The sequence below is a fragment of the Serinus canaria genome, chromosome 5 (assembly GCF_022539315.1).
Source record: "Serinus canaria isolate serCan28SL12 chromosome 5, serCan2020, whole genome shotgun sequence".
In the NCBI taxonomy this organism is placed as follows: Eukaryota; Metazoa; Chordata; class Aves; order Passeriformes; family Fringillidae; genus Serinus; species Serinus canaria.
The window spans coordinates 35,621,580-35,635,841 of NC_066319.1; the positions used below are offsets into that span (position 1 = coordinate 35,621,580).

The 14,262-nt window shown below is 37.0% G+C and overlaps 1 protein-coding gene across 4 annotated transcripts in view; it reads left to right on the forward strand.

Moving 5' to 3' along the window:
* Positions 1 to 14,262, forward strand: part of NUBPL (NUBP iron-sulfur cluster assembly factor, mitochondrial) — an 81,057-nt gene that overhangs the window by 46,199 nt on the left and 20,596 nt on the right. For all 4 annotated transcript variants that reach the window (XM_030240347.2, XM_050975182.1, XM_050975183.1 and 1 more), the window contains 2 exons: positions 1,417 to 1,510; positions 12,264 to 12,349. In XM_030240347.2, the coding sequence (XP_030096207.2) occupies positions 1,417 to 1,510; positions 12,264 to 12,349 (180 nt within the window). The remainder of the gene's footprint in view (positions 1 to 1,416; positions 1,511 to 12,263; positions 12,350 to 14,262) is intronic.

The window sequence follows — 14,262 nt, forward strand, 5'->3', positions numbered from 1 at the left end:
TTAGGCATGGTTTAGTGTTCCTGCAGCCTTTGCATACAAAACGAGAAAAGGGAGGTGTGCCTGAGAGTCCCTAATTTAGACACCCAAAGCTAGACTTTTCAGCTAACCTTTTCCATTCTTGTTTTCTCATAAATGCTCTGAAATCTTCCTTCTTCCTTAGTCTGCCTTGAAAAATTCCAGTTCTCACTGGAGTGCTTAGTGGGTTAGTGATCTGGATTTCATGTAGGATGTGCTTCCCTAGAAGATCATAATCCATACAAGAACTGAATGAAAATGAATGAGTATTGCCCTGACAGGGTCTAGTATTCCATGCAATAACTTGGGGACTGGCAAAGTATTGATTATTTTTTGCTGTTAAAATGACACTTGAGGAAATGTGTAAAATACAATGTTCTAATTTGGCATTTTTCTGTTTTAAAGCAGCTCATACAGTTGTGTCTTGCATAGGTTTTATGAATCAGAAACACACCATATAATTCCATTATATCTGTTGAGAAATGTTTAGATAAAGTATAGAGAACTCCATTATATACACACTATATTTATGCTATATGTACTCCATTATATAGAGTAGGCCTAGGATCATTTCGGTTCTCAATAAGAGAACATTTATCTCGGTGCACTGTGCTTCAGGCAGATTCTTTTGGCTCTCCTGGAAAATCTGTCCTAGTAAAAAAATGTGAGTAATCACAGCATTCTCATAATGGAGTCTAATATCTTTAATGGATGCTCTCATTTGATGTCCAGCAACCATGAAACTTTTTTAATTTTGGAATATTAAGAATGTTGTCACTCTGTATAGTTACAGCTGGTGATTTTAATGTAACAAATCTGGGGTGTTCTGTTTCTTTATTTTTCTTTTCTCCCAACACCTCTTTTTCCTATGAAAAAAAATCCAGTACTGATAGCTCTAACTTCATAACAACAAAACAGAAAAAAAAAGCGCTAAATATGTATGTAGTTAACAAACTACATAGTTTCAATAAGTGATAAGAAGGAAGGAAAGTAGTCTTAAGTTAATAACTCCCAAGTGATATTTGTTGCACAAACCCCTCATTTTTAGCCTGAATTTTACCTAACATTTGCTTCTAACCCATGATTAAGCAGCTTAAAGTAAACATCTTAAGTTATTGCTGATTTTTTTGGTGGGGGGGAATCATCAATAACTTCATTGGCATAATCATTATTTAATTAAGTTGCATTCATAGTTTTGAGTGATCAGCAAAGATTGTCTCAGGAAAATAAGGTCTTGATCCTCTGCTGAAAGTGTGACTAAGAGGGCATCTGAGTATTATCCTTTTAGAAGTCCTTGGTCCACTTGTTTACATTACTAGAAGCAAGGACTGCCCTAAACCACAAAGTGCCCTAAATAAAAACGTGTAAATCTCCACATATGTTTATATTGTTGTCTTCTAGGTTGACTGGGGTCAACTGGACTATTTAGTGATTGACATGCCACCTGGGACTGGGGATGTACAGCTGTCGGTATCACAGAATATTCCGATTGCAGGTATGTATCTCGCTTCACTGCTTTAGAGATTTGTAGTTCATTAGGTTCAATAGCTTTCGAAAAATCTTGTTTTAAAACACCAGTCAAAAATTACTTTTATTTTTCTTTCCAGTGTGCTGAGAAATTGTTTTATCAGTTGTGTGGTGTTGGAAACGTTTTCAGCGATTTTTAATGTGTTAGCATTACAGTTGTGCTGCGTTCTTTTAAGCTCAGTTTTGAAAAGATGGAGAAATCAGCTGTAAGCTAACTCTTGAAGGAAAGACAGTCTTTCCAAAACCTGCTGAGTTTTGTAGCAGAAAATTTCCTTCTTTTTACCTACTACACAGTAAAAAGAATGAAATAAAAGAGTGATTCATACCCATTTTCTTAGATATGGTACCTAGTAGGTTGCATGTGTCAGTACAAAGCAGGAAGGCCTTTAACTCCCAAGGTTTTAAGCAATGGGATGAAACATGACTGTGTCATAGAAGTTTTTGCTAAGGTAGAAATTAATTGAATAATGTACATAAGGGCAGTAAAATTATTCAGTTAAAGGGTTGTGGCTTTATTAGGGGCTTTTTAAAGTACAGTGGCTATTGATAATTTCTGTTTACTACAGTGCACCTAAATGTCCTGATTTAAAATAGAAACAGTCATTAGACTCTTGATTTTCAAGGGATTGTTGTGCCCTTTTCCTACAGAACTCTGCTCTGCTTTCAGGAATGTGAGTGGTTATGGTGGTCCTCTGGGACAGAGAGGTGATTGAAATTACTTTAATCCTGTGTGTCTTCTAAATTTTACTGGTGTCTGATTTTTGTTTGAATTCTGAAATGGCTTCACTTTGTTCCTACAATTGTTCAGTTTGGCTTATTTTTTCATCAATCATAGCTTCATAAAATTAGGAGTGATAGCATCACTTTACATTTGTATTTCCCATTAGCTGGTTTTGTTGACCATGCTAAAGTTGACTCTTGCAGTTAAAAAAAAACAAGGCATTCTTCTTTTGATGAAAACAAATACAGCAGACAAGGAGTGATAAGATATGTAATTCCCTGTGTTCTTACTGGCTTGATGAATTTGTGATTTAGGAAGAGTTTTCTCTCTTGTTTATTGTGGCTATTTTTCATCCTCACTGGAAGGATGATTTTTTGTGTATTAGAGCTTGAACTTCTTGATTCTTCTTTATTCTTCTTTCTTGTTTTGCTCGTTACTTGCTTTCTGTCTCTTCTCTCAAAGAATCCATCGCATTGTTTAGCATGCTTTTATTTTCTTCAGCTTGGTTCCTTTCAAGGGCGTGGAAGAAAATGTTACAGATCTTGAGGATCATGTCTTTGGAGTAATGTACAGAATTGTGTTGGTTTTTGCAATTCTATTCGTATTTTCTAGGCACTCTGTTGTCTTTTACTTTGGTACAGAAAGTATTTGGTGGTGTGCAACTCTGTTCCCTTTCTTCGTTTGTTCTCTCTTTATCCTTTGAAGGTGCCTTGAACAGTCATGGTATTACTGCAATAATTTCTCTGTTTTTCCTCAGAGACAATATATGTATCTTAGTTTAGTAAATTTAAAGTGCATTATCTAATTTGCATGAAAGTTGTTCTTTGATTTGCATTCATGCATATGTGAGATACACTATTTGCATTACGATTCTTTCATTATTAATCTGTGGCTTCCTAGGGATAGACAGTGTAGAATATTTTAACTTTGCCTCTAAATAAATTTACAAAACCTGCACATATATATTATTGCCAGCAACTTACAGAATTTTCTGTGAGTGGGAGAAAGAACGCTGCTGAAGATGTTTTGGTTTTGGCAGGTTTGCCCAGATGGGGCATGAAAAACTGTAGCTTTGCAACATCTGAGCATACAAGACACTGCTAGGATATGTGAAATGATATTGGGGATTAATTTTACAGGACTTGTTTCTTTTCCTGCATCACAGGTCCCATAGCTTTCTTGAGTCAAAAGGAGAGTAGAGGAATACTTAACAGGTGTAAGAACAGCACAACAAGATATGTCTTATAATTCCAGTTGTCAGTCTTATAAATCCAGTCTCTTAAAAAAGAGACTGACAGCCTCAGGCAACCTTGGCTGGAGCAGCAATTTTGTGTGGGTGTTTTTCCTTTGAAAGAAGGTGGAAAAGGAAACTACTGTGACTTTTGCTTTTATTAGTCTTAGTCACCTTAAAAGGAAACACATCTTATTTGGTGTATCATTCTTTAATCAGCTGTAACTTTACTCATGTTGCAGTCATTCTTCAACAAACTTGTAGATGAGGAATGTTATAATAGCTTGAAAATGTGGTACCCATTTCTGCATACACACCACTGCTTTCTTCAGATGCAAGTTTTCTTTCCAAATAGAAATCCAGCATCAATCTGGAGAAAATGGCTTTGTTCGTGTCCATTGTTATTTAATCTGTATTGAGTTCTGCTTCCTTACTACTTCATTTTTTTGTTCCATCTTTTGCATGAACAAAACTTCCAGAAATGGGTTCTTTAGCATGTATTGAGCATGCATGCTTGGCAAAATGAGAAACATCCTTACACGTTTTCCAGCTTTTTAAACATTTTAAAAACAGAGGGTTCAACTGATGTTTGCTATCAAGATATAGTGGGAACTAATGATATTATGAAAGATAAGGCTTGTGATTTCTTTGCATTACCTTGTTGCTAAATTGAGAAATCTAACTTGTTTGATCATTTAGCTGAAGGAGGCATAAATTTAATAAATATTATTTGAGATGGATAATTAGCCTCCGTAAAGACTGGGAGAGCAGTTTATTATTCTCTCCCTTCAGAGTGGGAGGGCTGTGTGGGAAGCAGCAAGAGCATCTCTGTTCAAGAGCATCTCAGTCTCCAAGCCCTGCACAAGCATTTCTGCCTGGTGGAGAAGCTGCATTGTGGGGGCTGACCATTAAATTAGGCTGTCTGCTGCCCTCTCCTTATTAATGTGTAAGTGAAGTCAGTGTTAGTGAAGTGTGACAGCTTGACAGCCCTAGAGACTGATCTTGTCTCAGCTGCCAGAACCAGCTCCAGGTTAAAACTGGAATTGTTCCATTTGCCAAAGGTTTGTCATATCACCCTTTTTTTTGTCTATTGAGGTGCCAGAGCAGTGAAAACCATTAGAAGTGTACAACCACCCAGTGGGAAGCTGACTGAGACTAACAAATAATTTCACATCTTAGTCAGCAATTTTTTAATAATTACAGTAATGAGTATTCAACTGACTGTTTGTAAAGGAGACAGAAAGGTAAAAGACTTTAGGTTTTATTTCAGTGCTCTTAATTTTCCCACCTTCTGAAAGCAACATTTTCCCTGTACAAAGCATATATTATAATCTTTGTAATAATAACCTCTGAAAAGTTGTTAATAGGAATCAGAAAGACAATTAGTCAAGATAAGCAAAGTGAAATCAATGTGAATGCTATTTTGTTTCTCAAGTTCTGTAAAAGCAGAAGCATTGTCATTACTAGTGATACAGGAAATTACTTTTGTCACCTCTCATATTTAAAATCAACATAACACAGAGTTTGTACTATTTTTTAATTGTCTTATCCTAGAAATGGTGTAATTTTTCTGAATGTTTGCATCTTTCAGCAATATGTATGTCTTAATTATCTCCTGAATGCCTTTTTCAGGTAGGGCTGAAATATTTATTAAAGGAATTTTTATTACTTCAAATATGAATTTTCAAAGAATTGTAATTAATAGGATATCTTTTGGCAGCAGTGATTTGATAGATTATTTTAAATAAAACCAAAAAGCATATTTTTGTCTCTACTGGTTAAGCATTAAAAATCCTATTTCTATTCAATGTACATTGAATAGAGGAAAGTAAAGGGACGACATCAACTTGAAGACATTTGGCATTTTTAAATTCTTTGTCATGTGACACACCAAACTTGCAAAGCAAATTATTTACTCATATTTGTGGCAGTGTCACACAGACCAGGGTGTTTTCTTGTGCACAACTATTTTATAGCAGTGTGTGGGACTGAACAGAAGCAGATCTTGGCTAATATATAATAACTTACAAGAACAGGGAATTGCAGGTGATGAGTACACTGTCTCTTCAGAAATGAACATTAAAAAAATAAAATGGAGATTTTAAAATCAGCTTTAAAAAAAATACTGTTGATGTTTTATAAAACTGTGCATGATTTAGCATGGAAAAGAATTGTGACTTGCATAAGGGTGACTTTTGAAGTTATGTGAAATTGAAAGCTGAGTAGGTATGGTGCTGTTCTCTTGTCTCTTCTGAAGAGAAATGATCAAAAAAAGCCCAGTGCTGCAGTACAAATTGTGTGTAGCACACAGTTTAAGAAGTGTATCTGTATTCTGTCATTACTCTTTGTGTGAGTGTTTGTTTACCCCTTGTTGCACGTCTCTTACTTTGGTGCACACCACAGATGCAAGGCATCTGATCTTTCCTTTTGCTCTAATGGTAATTTGCAATATTTTCCTCTGTTTCTGAGCTTGCTTTCTGCTTCTTTGGTGAAGGGACATAATTAGTTTCTGCAGTAAATTTTGGAAGCTGCTTTATGGGAGCTGCTTGGGTAACAGTAAATTTTACTTGGTCTAATTCTGAATGTCAAATATTTTTAATATCAGATTTTGAAGTAGATTTACTCTTCATTTCATGCTGTATTTTGATGTTTTAGATAGCTGCAGGAAAGGAAAGGCAAGTGGGTTTAGGATAGATTGAAAAACAGAAAAAAACCCTGAGTTGCATCAGTGGGGATTTTAAAACAGTTCTTTGTATTTATCCAAATGTAATTTGCATGTTGAAATAGTCTGTTTTTCTGTTGTCAAAATAAATGGAATTGACAAATGCAAATTATTGTCAGGGTTATCTTAGCTTGGGACACTCCTGGTGCTTCATTATGAACTGTCAGACTCAGCAGACTCTGTAAACTTAATTTAGAGGCTAAAATATAGTATGAGTTTACACATTAATACCTCACACTTTTTCAGTATAAATTTAAATTTCATTCTTGGCTCATGGAATTTGATTTAACACACAGTGCCTGTTGAAGCTGAATTGATAGTGTATTCAGTGCAAGTTCTTTAAATTTTATTGTTTCTGAAAAATAGTTTCCAGGTATTCAGGAAAAAAATTGTGAAGAATAGAGGCTTTGCAAACTGAGTTTTCTGAGGTCTGGCAACAGTGGCTAAGTGTATGCTAAGTACTAGATTAACTGCAATTGCCTTGTTAGTTTTTAGACCAATTATTCTGAATAGGAAGAGTAAACGAGCCTAGTGTTCAGCTGACAATTGCTAAAGGTGAGAGAAATCCATATGAAAAACGGTATTGTATTTTTTCCTCTAGCTATTTCTTCTGAAAAAAAAAGTAAATGTTCAAATCTGCTCCTTACCATCCCCATCTCCAGGGGAAAAAAGTAAACAAGAGAATGGTTTGGGGAGCTGATTTTAAAGTAATCTCACTGTTGTCTTTTCTCTGCAGTAGAATCACTCTTTTACACAGTTCTCCTCTTTGGATTTGGACCTCACATATTAAAAAAAAAAATCATATTTATTTGTCAGAGAGACTATTTGGACTTTGCTCTTGCTTAGTACAGTTCTCATAATAATCTAGACATGATTGGCAAATGCCCTTGAAAGCAGGAGGTGGAATGGACTTGGGCAGGAAAATGCTAATTCAGATAGCCAAGAAAGAGTGCAAAGTGGCAGTGTCTGTGAGGAATTTTGGTTTAGGCCTGTACTTTGGAGATAGTGCTTGTTCACAGATGTTATATGAATATTTTCGGTGTTTTCACTTCACTAAATAAATACTTCTTTGTAAATTGCATTAGTGTGACACGAGTTCGGATTGCCATGACCAAACCCAAACATTTTACCACAGTGAGAGTTGTCCTTCCACACCTTTCCCCATGTGATCTGGTGTGTAATGGATGATATAATACTTCCTGATCAATACAGATGAGGGCAGTTTAGCTTTAGGGTGACAGTTTATCCAGCTGACAGTTCCACTGAGCATTGATGTAAGATTTCTGTTCTCTTTTCACCTGGGCAAGTTGGTAGTGTCCTGATCTTTGATGACCTGCTAATTCTTGGACAGAAGAGAATGTGTGGCTGTTGGAAACATTCCCTGTCTGAGCAGTTGTTCAATGACACCTCCAAGAAGAAGGTAGCAAGCAGGCTTGGAGGTGTGATGCAGCCAGGATCTAGCCTTTGGGACAGTTCTGAGCTATGTTATGAGGTTGAAGTGAGGATCCTGTCATGCAAAATCATACTTGTGGCTCTTTTAAGTTGCTGTTTGTAATGAGATGCCACACACACAAGCTAAAGGAACTTCTTTATAAGGTTTTTCCTAGAAGATGAACCATTTTCTAATGTTAGTTTATCTCTAATCGTTTCCAGTTGAAAATACAGCAAAGACAGAAGTCTTTGTTCTTGCAAGATTTTTTTTCTGCATCTTCAAGTGCAAAGACATGTCTCTAATTGCAGGCAAATTTTATTTACAAAGGGACAAATTTAACAGAAGGTCAGAGGGGCTCTGAAGAGATCCATGGTGGAGAAGAGTCAGGTTAATCAGGAAGACATCATCTGAAAGTGGAAAAGGTAGCAAAAACTACAAGAAGTGCATGAGTGGTGTGGTCAGATCAGGCCATCTACAGCTTTACTGAGGCCTGAAATGGTTCCTTGCTAAGAGTGTTCAGTGCCTGTCAGTCAGCAGACACGATTATTCTGTGTTTTTAGCCTCCAGAACTCTTGTCAGTCTCTCTGGTCAGTTACACTTCACAGCTTTTGAGGAGGCACTGTTTGCTAAGAGGCTGGTATAAGATATGGTCTAATAGTTGTGTGTGGTGGGATCCTTAATCTTGGATGAGAGACATGTAGCAGATTCTGAAATCTGTCTGGGAAAACACTGGAGGGGAGAAAGAATATATTAAGGGCATCCTTTTCATCTTAAGGTAGACCTTCTACACTGCTGCTGATGAGCTGCTTTTTACAGCTCTGTGGTTTTCGCTTGGGTACAAATTGACCACGGCTAAGGTTTGGTGACATTTCACCTTATGCTTTGTCACTCTAAACATTTAATGCAAGCCTTAATGATGCAGTGAATATAGGTGATATTTTCTACACCCAGAAATTATAGGTTGTTTGAGTGCTTGTAATTTGCTGAGCACCAGTCTACCAGAAGAGTACCAATGGGCTGTGTAGGCACCTCTTTCTGTTACTGAGGATTAAGGACCTGGGGTTGAAACAGGAAGGCAAACAGCAGTGTTACAGAGTATTGTTAGTTCTATCTCTATACATATTGTGTCCTAAGGATTAAAAATACAGTTAAAATAGTTTTTACTAACACAGTCTGCTCTGGAGTGCTGAGTCCAGTTCTGGATCCCTCAGTACAAAGGAGTCATGGAGCTCCTGCAGGTAGGACCAGAAAAGGGCAAAGAGGTAGGGGATGGCAGCATGTCACTTATGAGGGACCAGGGGCTTTAGCCTGGAGAAGACTGAGAGGAGATCTTACCAATGTATATAGATAACTGAAGGGAGAGTGTCAAGAAGGATCTGGGCTCTTCTTGCTGTTACTGAGCATTAGGAAGAGAGGAAGTGGGCAGAAACTGATGTACAGGAAATTCCACCTGAACATGAATAGGAACTTCTTTAATGTGCAGGTGATTAAACCCTGGAACAGGCTGCCCAGAGAGGTTGTGGAGCCTCCATCACAGAAAGTACTCAAAAGTCATCTGGACAGAATCCTTAGTAACATACTCTAAGGGACCCTGCTTGAGCAGGGAGATTGGACTGGGTGACCTGCAGTGGTGCCTTCCAGCCTGACCCATTCACAGAGTCTGTGTGATTTGGTGAACACGCATCAGCTTTTTGTCAAAGGAAATACATTGAAATTTAAAAAGAATGGAATGCATGAGTAAGTAGATAGGTCAGTTAAACAAATGTACTCTATTTCGATATCCTTAGTATGCTCAAGGCACAGAAATTATTTTTCTGCACAGAGTTGCAAACACAGAATTTTTAGTATGTTTCAGTGCTCAATGTGATCAGTATTATGCTTTCTGCAGCTTCTCTGTTCAATTTGTCAGCCTCAGTTTGTCTCAATCAGACACTTCTGTAAACATTGCACGTATTGCTTCCAGAGACATACTGTGTGCATGAATTCCATCATATTTTGTTACTTTATTGATCAAAATAACTCTTTACTGTTTCCTGTCTTGACTTTGTAGAGTCAAGATAGCAATGAAAGTGTAGGCTGTGTCCTTTCTTGCTTATCATTTTAATAATTTCTGAATTAAACATATGCAAACTTATTCAGGGAGGGGAGCACCATGAAAAGTCTCCTTTGCCATATTTGGTAGCTAGTAAAGGAAATAATGCTGCAAATAATTTGAATTCTTGATCTTCAGGTTGGGTTTGTTGTGTTAGCAGATGTACCAAAGAAAGAGAGAAGATACTTGCTTTGTAGGGTGTTGGTGAAAGTCAGTACAAGCTGGCTGTAAATAAATTTTGCCTGTGACTAGCTTAGAGTGAAAAGGAAAATAGGAGAGAAACAACTATTGCACCCTCAACAGCAGCTTCTTGAGCATGTTGGCTTTCATTCTATGGAAGAAGCCATGGAAATTGTCCACAAGCATAATTTTAACTCATGTATTTCAGGAGCCAGAGGTTTTTTGTTCAGACAGTTGATGCTTGTGGCAGCCCAAACTGTGCCGTTGGGTTGTTTTGGCTTTTTTGGTTTTTTCCCTTTGGATGAGAATTTGTTAGTAAAAAATATCTCTTTTGCAGAAACCACAGCTGTTAAGCTGCTTGTGGTTCCAGTGGGTGTTTTTGTTGTGCCATGCCAATTACTAGATTCTTAGAACAATTAATAATGAACCAGAAAATGTAGACTTCAGTCTTTTTGACTGCATATTAGGTTCTGTGTGAAGATCCAGGGAATGCAGAGCCAGCATCTTCACAGAAGAGTGTGAATAAAAGTGCATATACACACAAGGCACATATTTCTAATTTTGCTTGGAAAGAAAGCAGTAAACGAGCATTTTTTTTTTTTTTCAAGTATTGAAGGATTTTTGTTTTATAAATATGCAAAAATCTCAAGGACACTGAGTCTAAATTATTTACTTGTGGCCTGTGCTTTTAGGGAAAGGTGCATTCATATTGTGGAATTGACCCTGCATTTCAATGCTGTTTGTAAAGTAACCCTGTGTTTGGTGAAAAGAGGAGCTAAGGATGATTTCAGTGTAACTGAAAAGCTTACACATTATTCTTTGTGATGCCATTGGACACAGGTTGGTTTGGGAATATCAGCAAATTTTTGGATGGCAGAGTTTGAGCAGATAGGGAAATTGCATTTGCTTGGTACATTACATGTGCCATTCAGTTTTTGGACCTGTGTATAACACTGTGTAAGCAGAGATTGGCAGCTTTTCAGGAGTGAGGTGCCAGATTGTATTTTTCTTTCACAAATTAGAGGTTAAGGATGCTGGCTGGAAACATGCAAGCACGCTGTCAGGCGGTGTTTGGGATCAGCAGGCTGTCAGCAGACAAGATCCCAGCCGGCAGCAGGAGGATGGTGCAGGGGCAGGGCTCCTGTCCCAGTGCTGCCAGAGCCAGGAGTGCTCTCACAGTGCCAGGACTTCCAGTGCTCTGGTCCCTGCCTGCCATGCCAGGGTTCCATGCCTCTGGAAATCTACTCACCTCTTCCTTTGCCATGCACACAGAGGATTGGGAGCTGCAGGCCCAGTAGGAAGTTGTCTCAAGCATCTAGAATTCTCTGTTGCAATTGCTGTTAGTGTGAAGTTTGACATAAATTTCTTATGTGTCGTTGGCATAATGTGACTCTACGGAAATCTTCTTGTATTAGAGACTTGTGCCACTGGATGGTCAATGTGAAACCAAAGCTAATCAATTGACAAGTAATGCTCCCTTGCACAGTTCATTTCTATAAAATAGGGACAAGTGTGAGCAGTTTTTTGTTGCAACTTTTGAGGAAATAACATTTGAAATCCCTGAGGATTTGGAAAAAGATGCTCTTTGTGAAGTGATGTAGGATATTCTGATGTGTGTGTTGGTTTTTCATGCTGTATTAATCAAGAAGTAATAACAGTATGGGATAGTAACCTGTAGGCATACTTTCCTTTAGAATGTAACTTACACAAGGAGCTCTGGCTGTTTTGTATGCTTAATAACTCTCAGGAGTACTAATTATCAGCTAACCTGGAGCCTTGTCTGAAGAGTGAGCAACACTTTATTCAAACCTAGTGCAAGTGTGCATCAGTTGGCTTCTTCCTTTGTGGTATCACTTAGACAAATGCACTGGTATCTAGTGTGACATGGTTCAAGAAAGTGTAGCAGGTCTGGAAAACAACAGTCTGATTACAAGCAGCTGCCTCCTGGTTTTAGAACAAGGCTCATTGTTAAATTAAAAACTTTGAACCATAATTATGGCATGGGATTGTCACTGTGTAGATATTCCCAGAGTACCACCTCTGCAATCTGTCAGCATGTGGATGGTTGCATGATACTAGATAATTTTTCTCATTTAGAAAGTGTAAATGGTTTCTATGTAGAAAATGTTAGGATGAAAGTATCTAAAATATTTTATCACTTCATATCATATCTCAGTTATTTTGATCATTGTATAGTAAAAAAAACTGGCATAATTTTCTTCCTTAAAAGCATATAACTGTGTGACTGCTGTGAATTTAGTAGCATGTACTAAATATTTAAAATATTTAACAGAATTATTAATAATATACATTATAATGGGATTTCATGTCTTCTTTTCCCAGGAGCTGTGATTGTCTCCACTCCACAAGATGTGGCTTTATTGGATGCACACAAAGGAGCTGAAATGTTTAGAAAAGTCCATGTACCTGTAAGTCTCTACATAAAAAGCACCAGTAGATTTTTCTTTTTCCAAAATGTAAAAAAAAAATTCCATATGCAACAATAGGTGAACATTCAAAAATCACTTGAATTTAATAAATTCTTGTTAAAAGGCTTAGAATCCATCTTATATCTGTATCAGGAACTTAGAAAGGAGAGAATTTTCTCAGGCTGAAGCTATAATAATAAATGATTTGTTTTAAATCTGTTTGTTTAACCATGTGGAATGGATCAGATTGCTGAACAGAATATCTTAGGAAGTAATGCATGCCTTTCAGTTATACTGTGTGTCCTCATTGCATGTCCTCTTCAGCACTGTCTCTGTTGGGGCTTCAAATTTCATGAAATGTAGAAAAATCATTTATGGATATTTTTTAAGAAGCAAACCCAAATTTTTGTGGAAATATGCTTACATCTAGGTACTTTGCCATTTGAAGGGCTCTGTAACTATCATGACAAGTAGAAGGCTGTTCAGTGATTGTTTTTCATGAGGTTTGTAGCTTATATCTTAGCTTACGTGTTTGAGAAATGAGAAATTTAATATCCACAATTAGGGGAAAATATTAAACAGGCTAACATCTTTGACTTGATATTTTCTCTGGGTGCTACAAGTTGCTAAGTAACTGAATGTAGTAGTCTAGAGTATGTTTATGATGAGATTCATTTTTAAATGGGCAGTTGATGAAAGAAGATGATTTGAAATGCTTCCTTATCATAAGCTGTGAGGAAAAAAAGATGCTTTCTTGTTTACCTGTGTGAAGGTCACTTCTACTCTTTCTTAAGAAGGGAGGTTTTTTTCATAGCTAGTGTTTTTCTAATTAAAAAAAATGCAACAAGAAGTTGAAGTGAATGCTTTCCCTTTCTTAATTTACAGGATGGCTTAACAAAATAAATACTTTGTTGAATTCCTTATTGCTAACTATTCTTTAAGCATATTTGCATCAAAATGAAAGCATTGTAACATTTATAATTTGCTGCCAGAAGGAGAACAAGAGGAATAACATAGAGAATATTTTGTTTTGATTTTGTTTGGGTTTGCTGAAATGATGTAAAATGGTTTTCTTCAATTTAAATTGTGTTTTAATGAGAAATTACCAAGATTTCTTTCTAAAACATTTTGGTTCAATGTCCTTTGAAGAGAATGGCCTCCAAGAAAATTGTGCATTCTAGAATAGGCTTGGCTAATACTGATTTGACTAGTGGAAGCTAAGATATTAAGCATGATCTGTTTTGGTTCATTGGAATGATCAGCTCTTGTCAAATCAAGTGAGAAGTCACAATAAAGCTGCTACACCACATGTTGTGTTAGAATGTGCTTGAACCAGTTATCAGGCCTTACCTTTTTCATTACCCTGCTTTATTTTATTCTGCCCTGCTTCATCTTTTTCTGCCCTGTATGTACATGTGTACAAATATGTCAGTTGCTTGAATTTTAGGCAGCTTCTGCCTATGTACTAAATTTCTAAATGTCTGCTAAATATCTAAGCAAGGATGGTGGTGGAGGATCTAAACAAGGTGAGGTGACATAATTTTTCATGGACAACCTCACACCTGAGGTTTATGTCAAGGAGGTGGAATCTGCAGGTCTGTGCTAAAATGACATATCCTAATTACATAATTAACTGATCTTCAAATTTCTAATCTCTGAAATCTTTCATCTTTCAGAAAGTGCTTGCAAAGAGCTGACTTTTCAAAGAAGCAGAGAGGCTGTAGGTTGCTGAACTCTGAGTGTGCTTTCCTGTATTTAATGGACTGTGGTCTCTCCCATGTACTTACAGTCCTGTATATTCCACCTTGCCCTCACACCCACTGTTATTAGTTATCAAAAGCTCAGGTGACACCTGTAGCATTATCACAGTGAAGTCACAGTTGTTAATGTTGCTTGTCCTTTATTGAAATTGA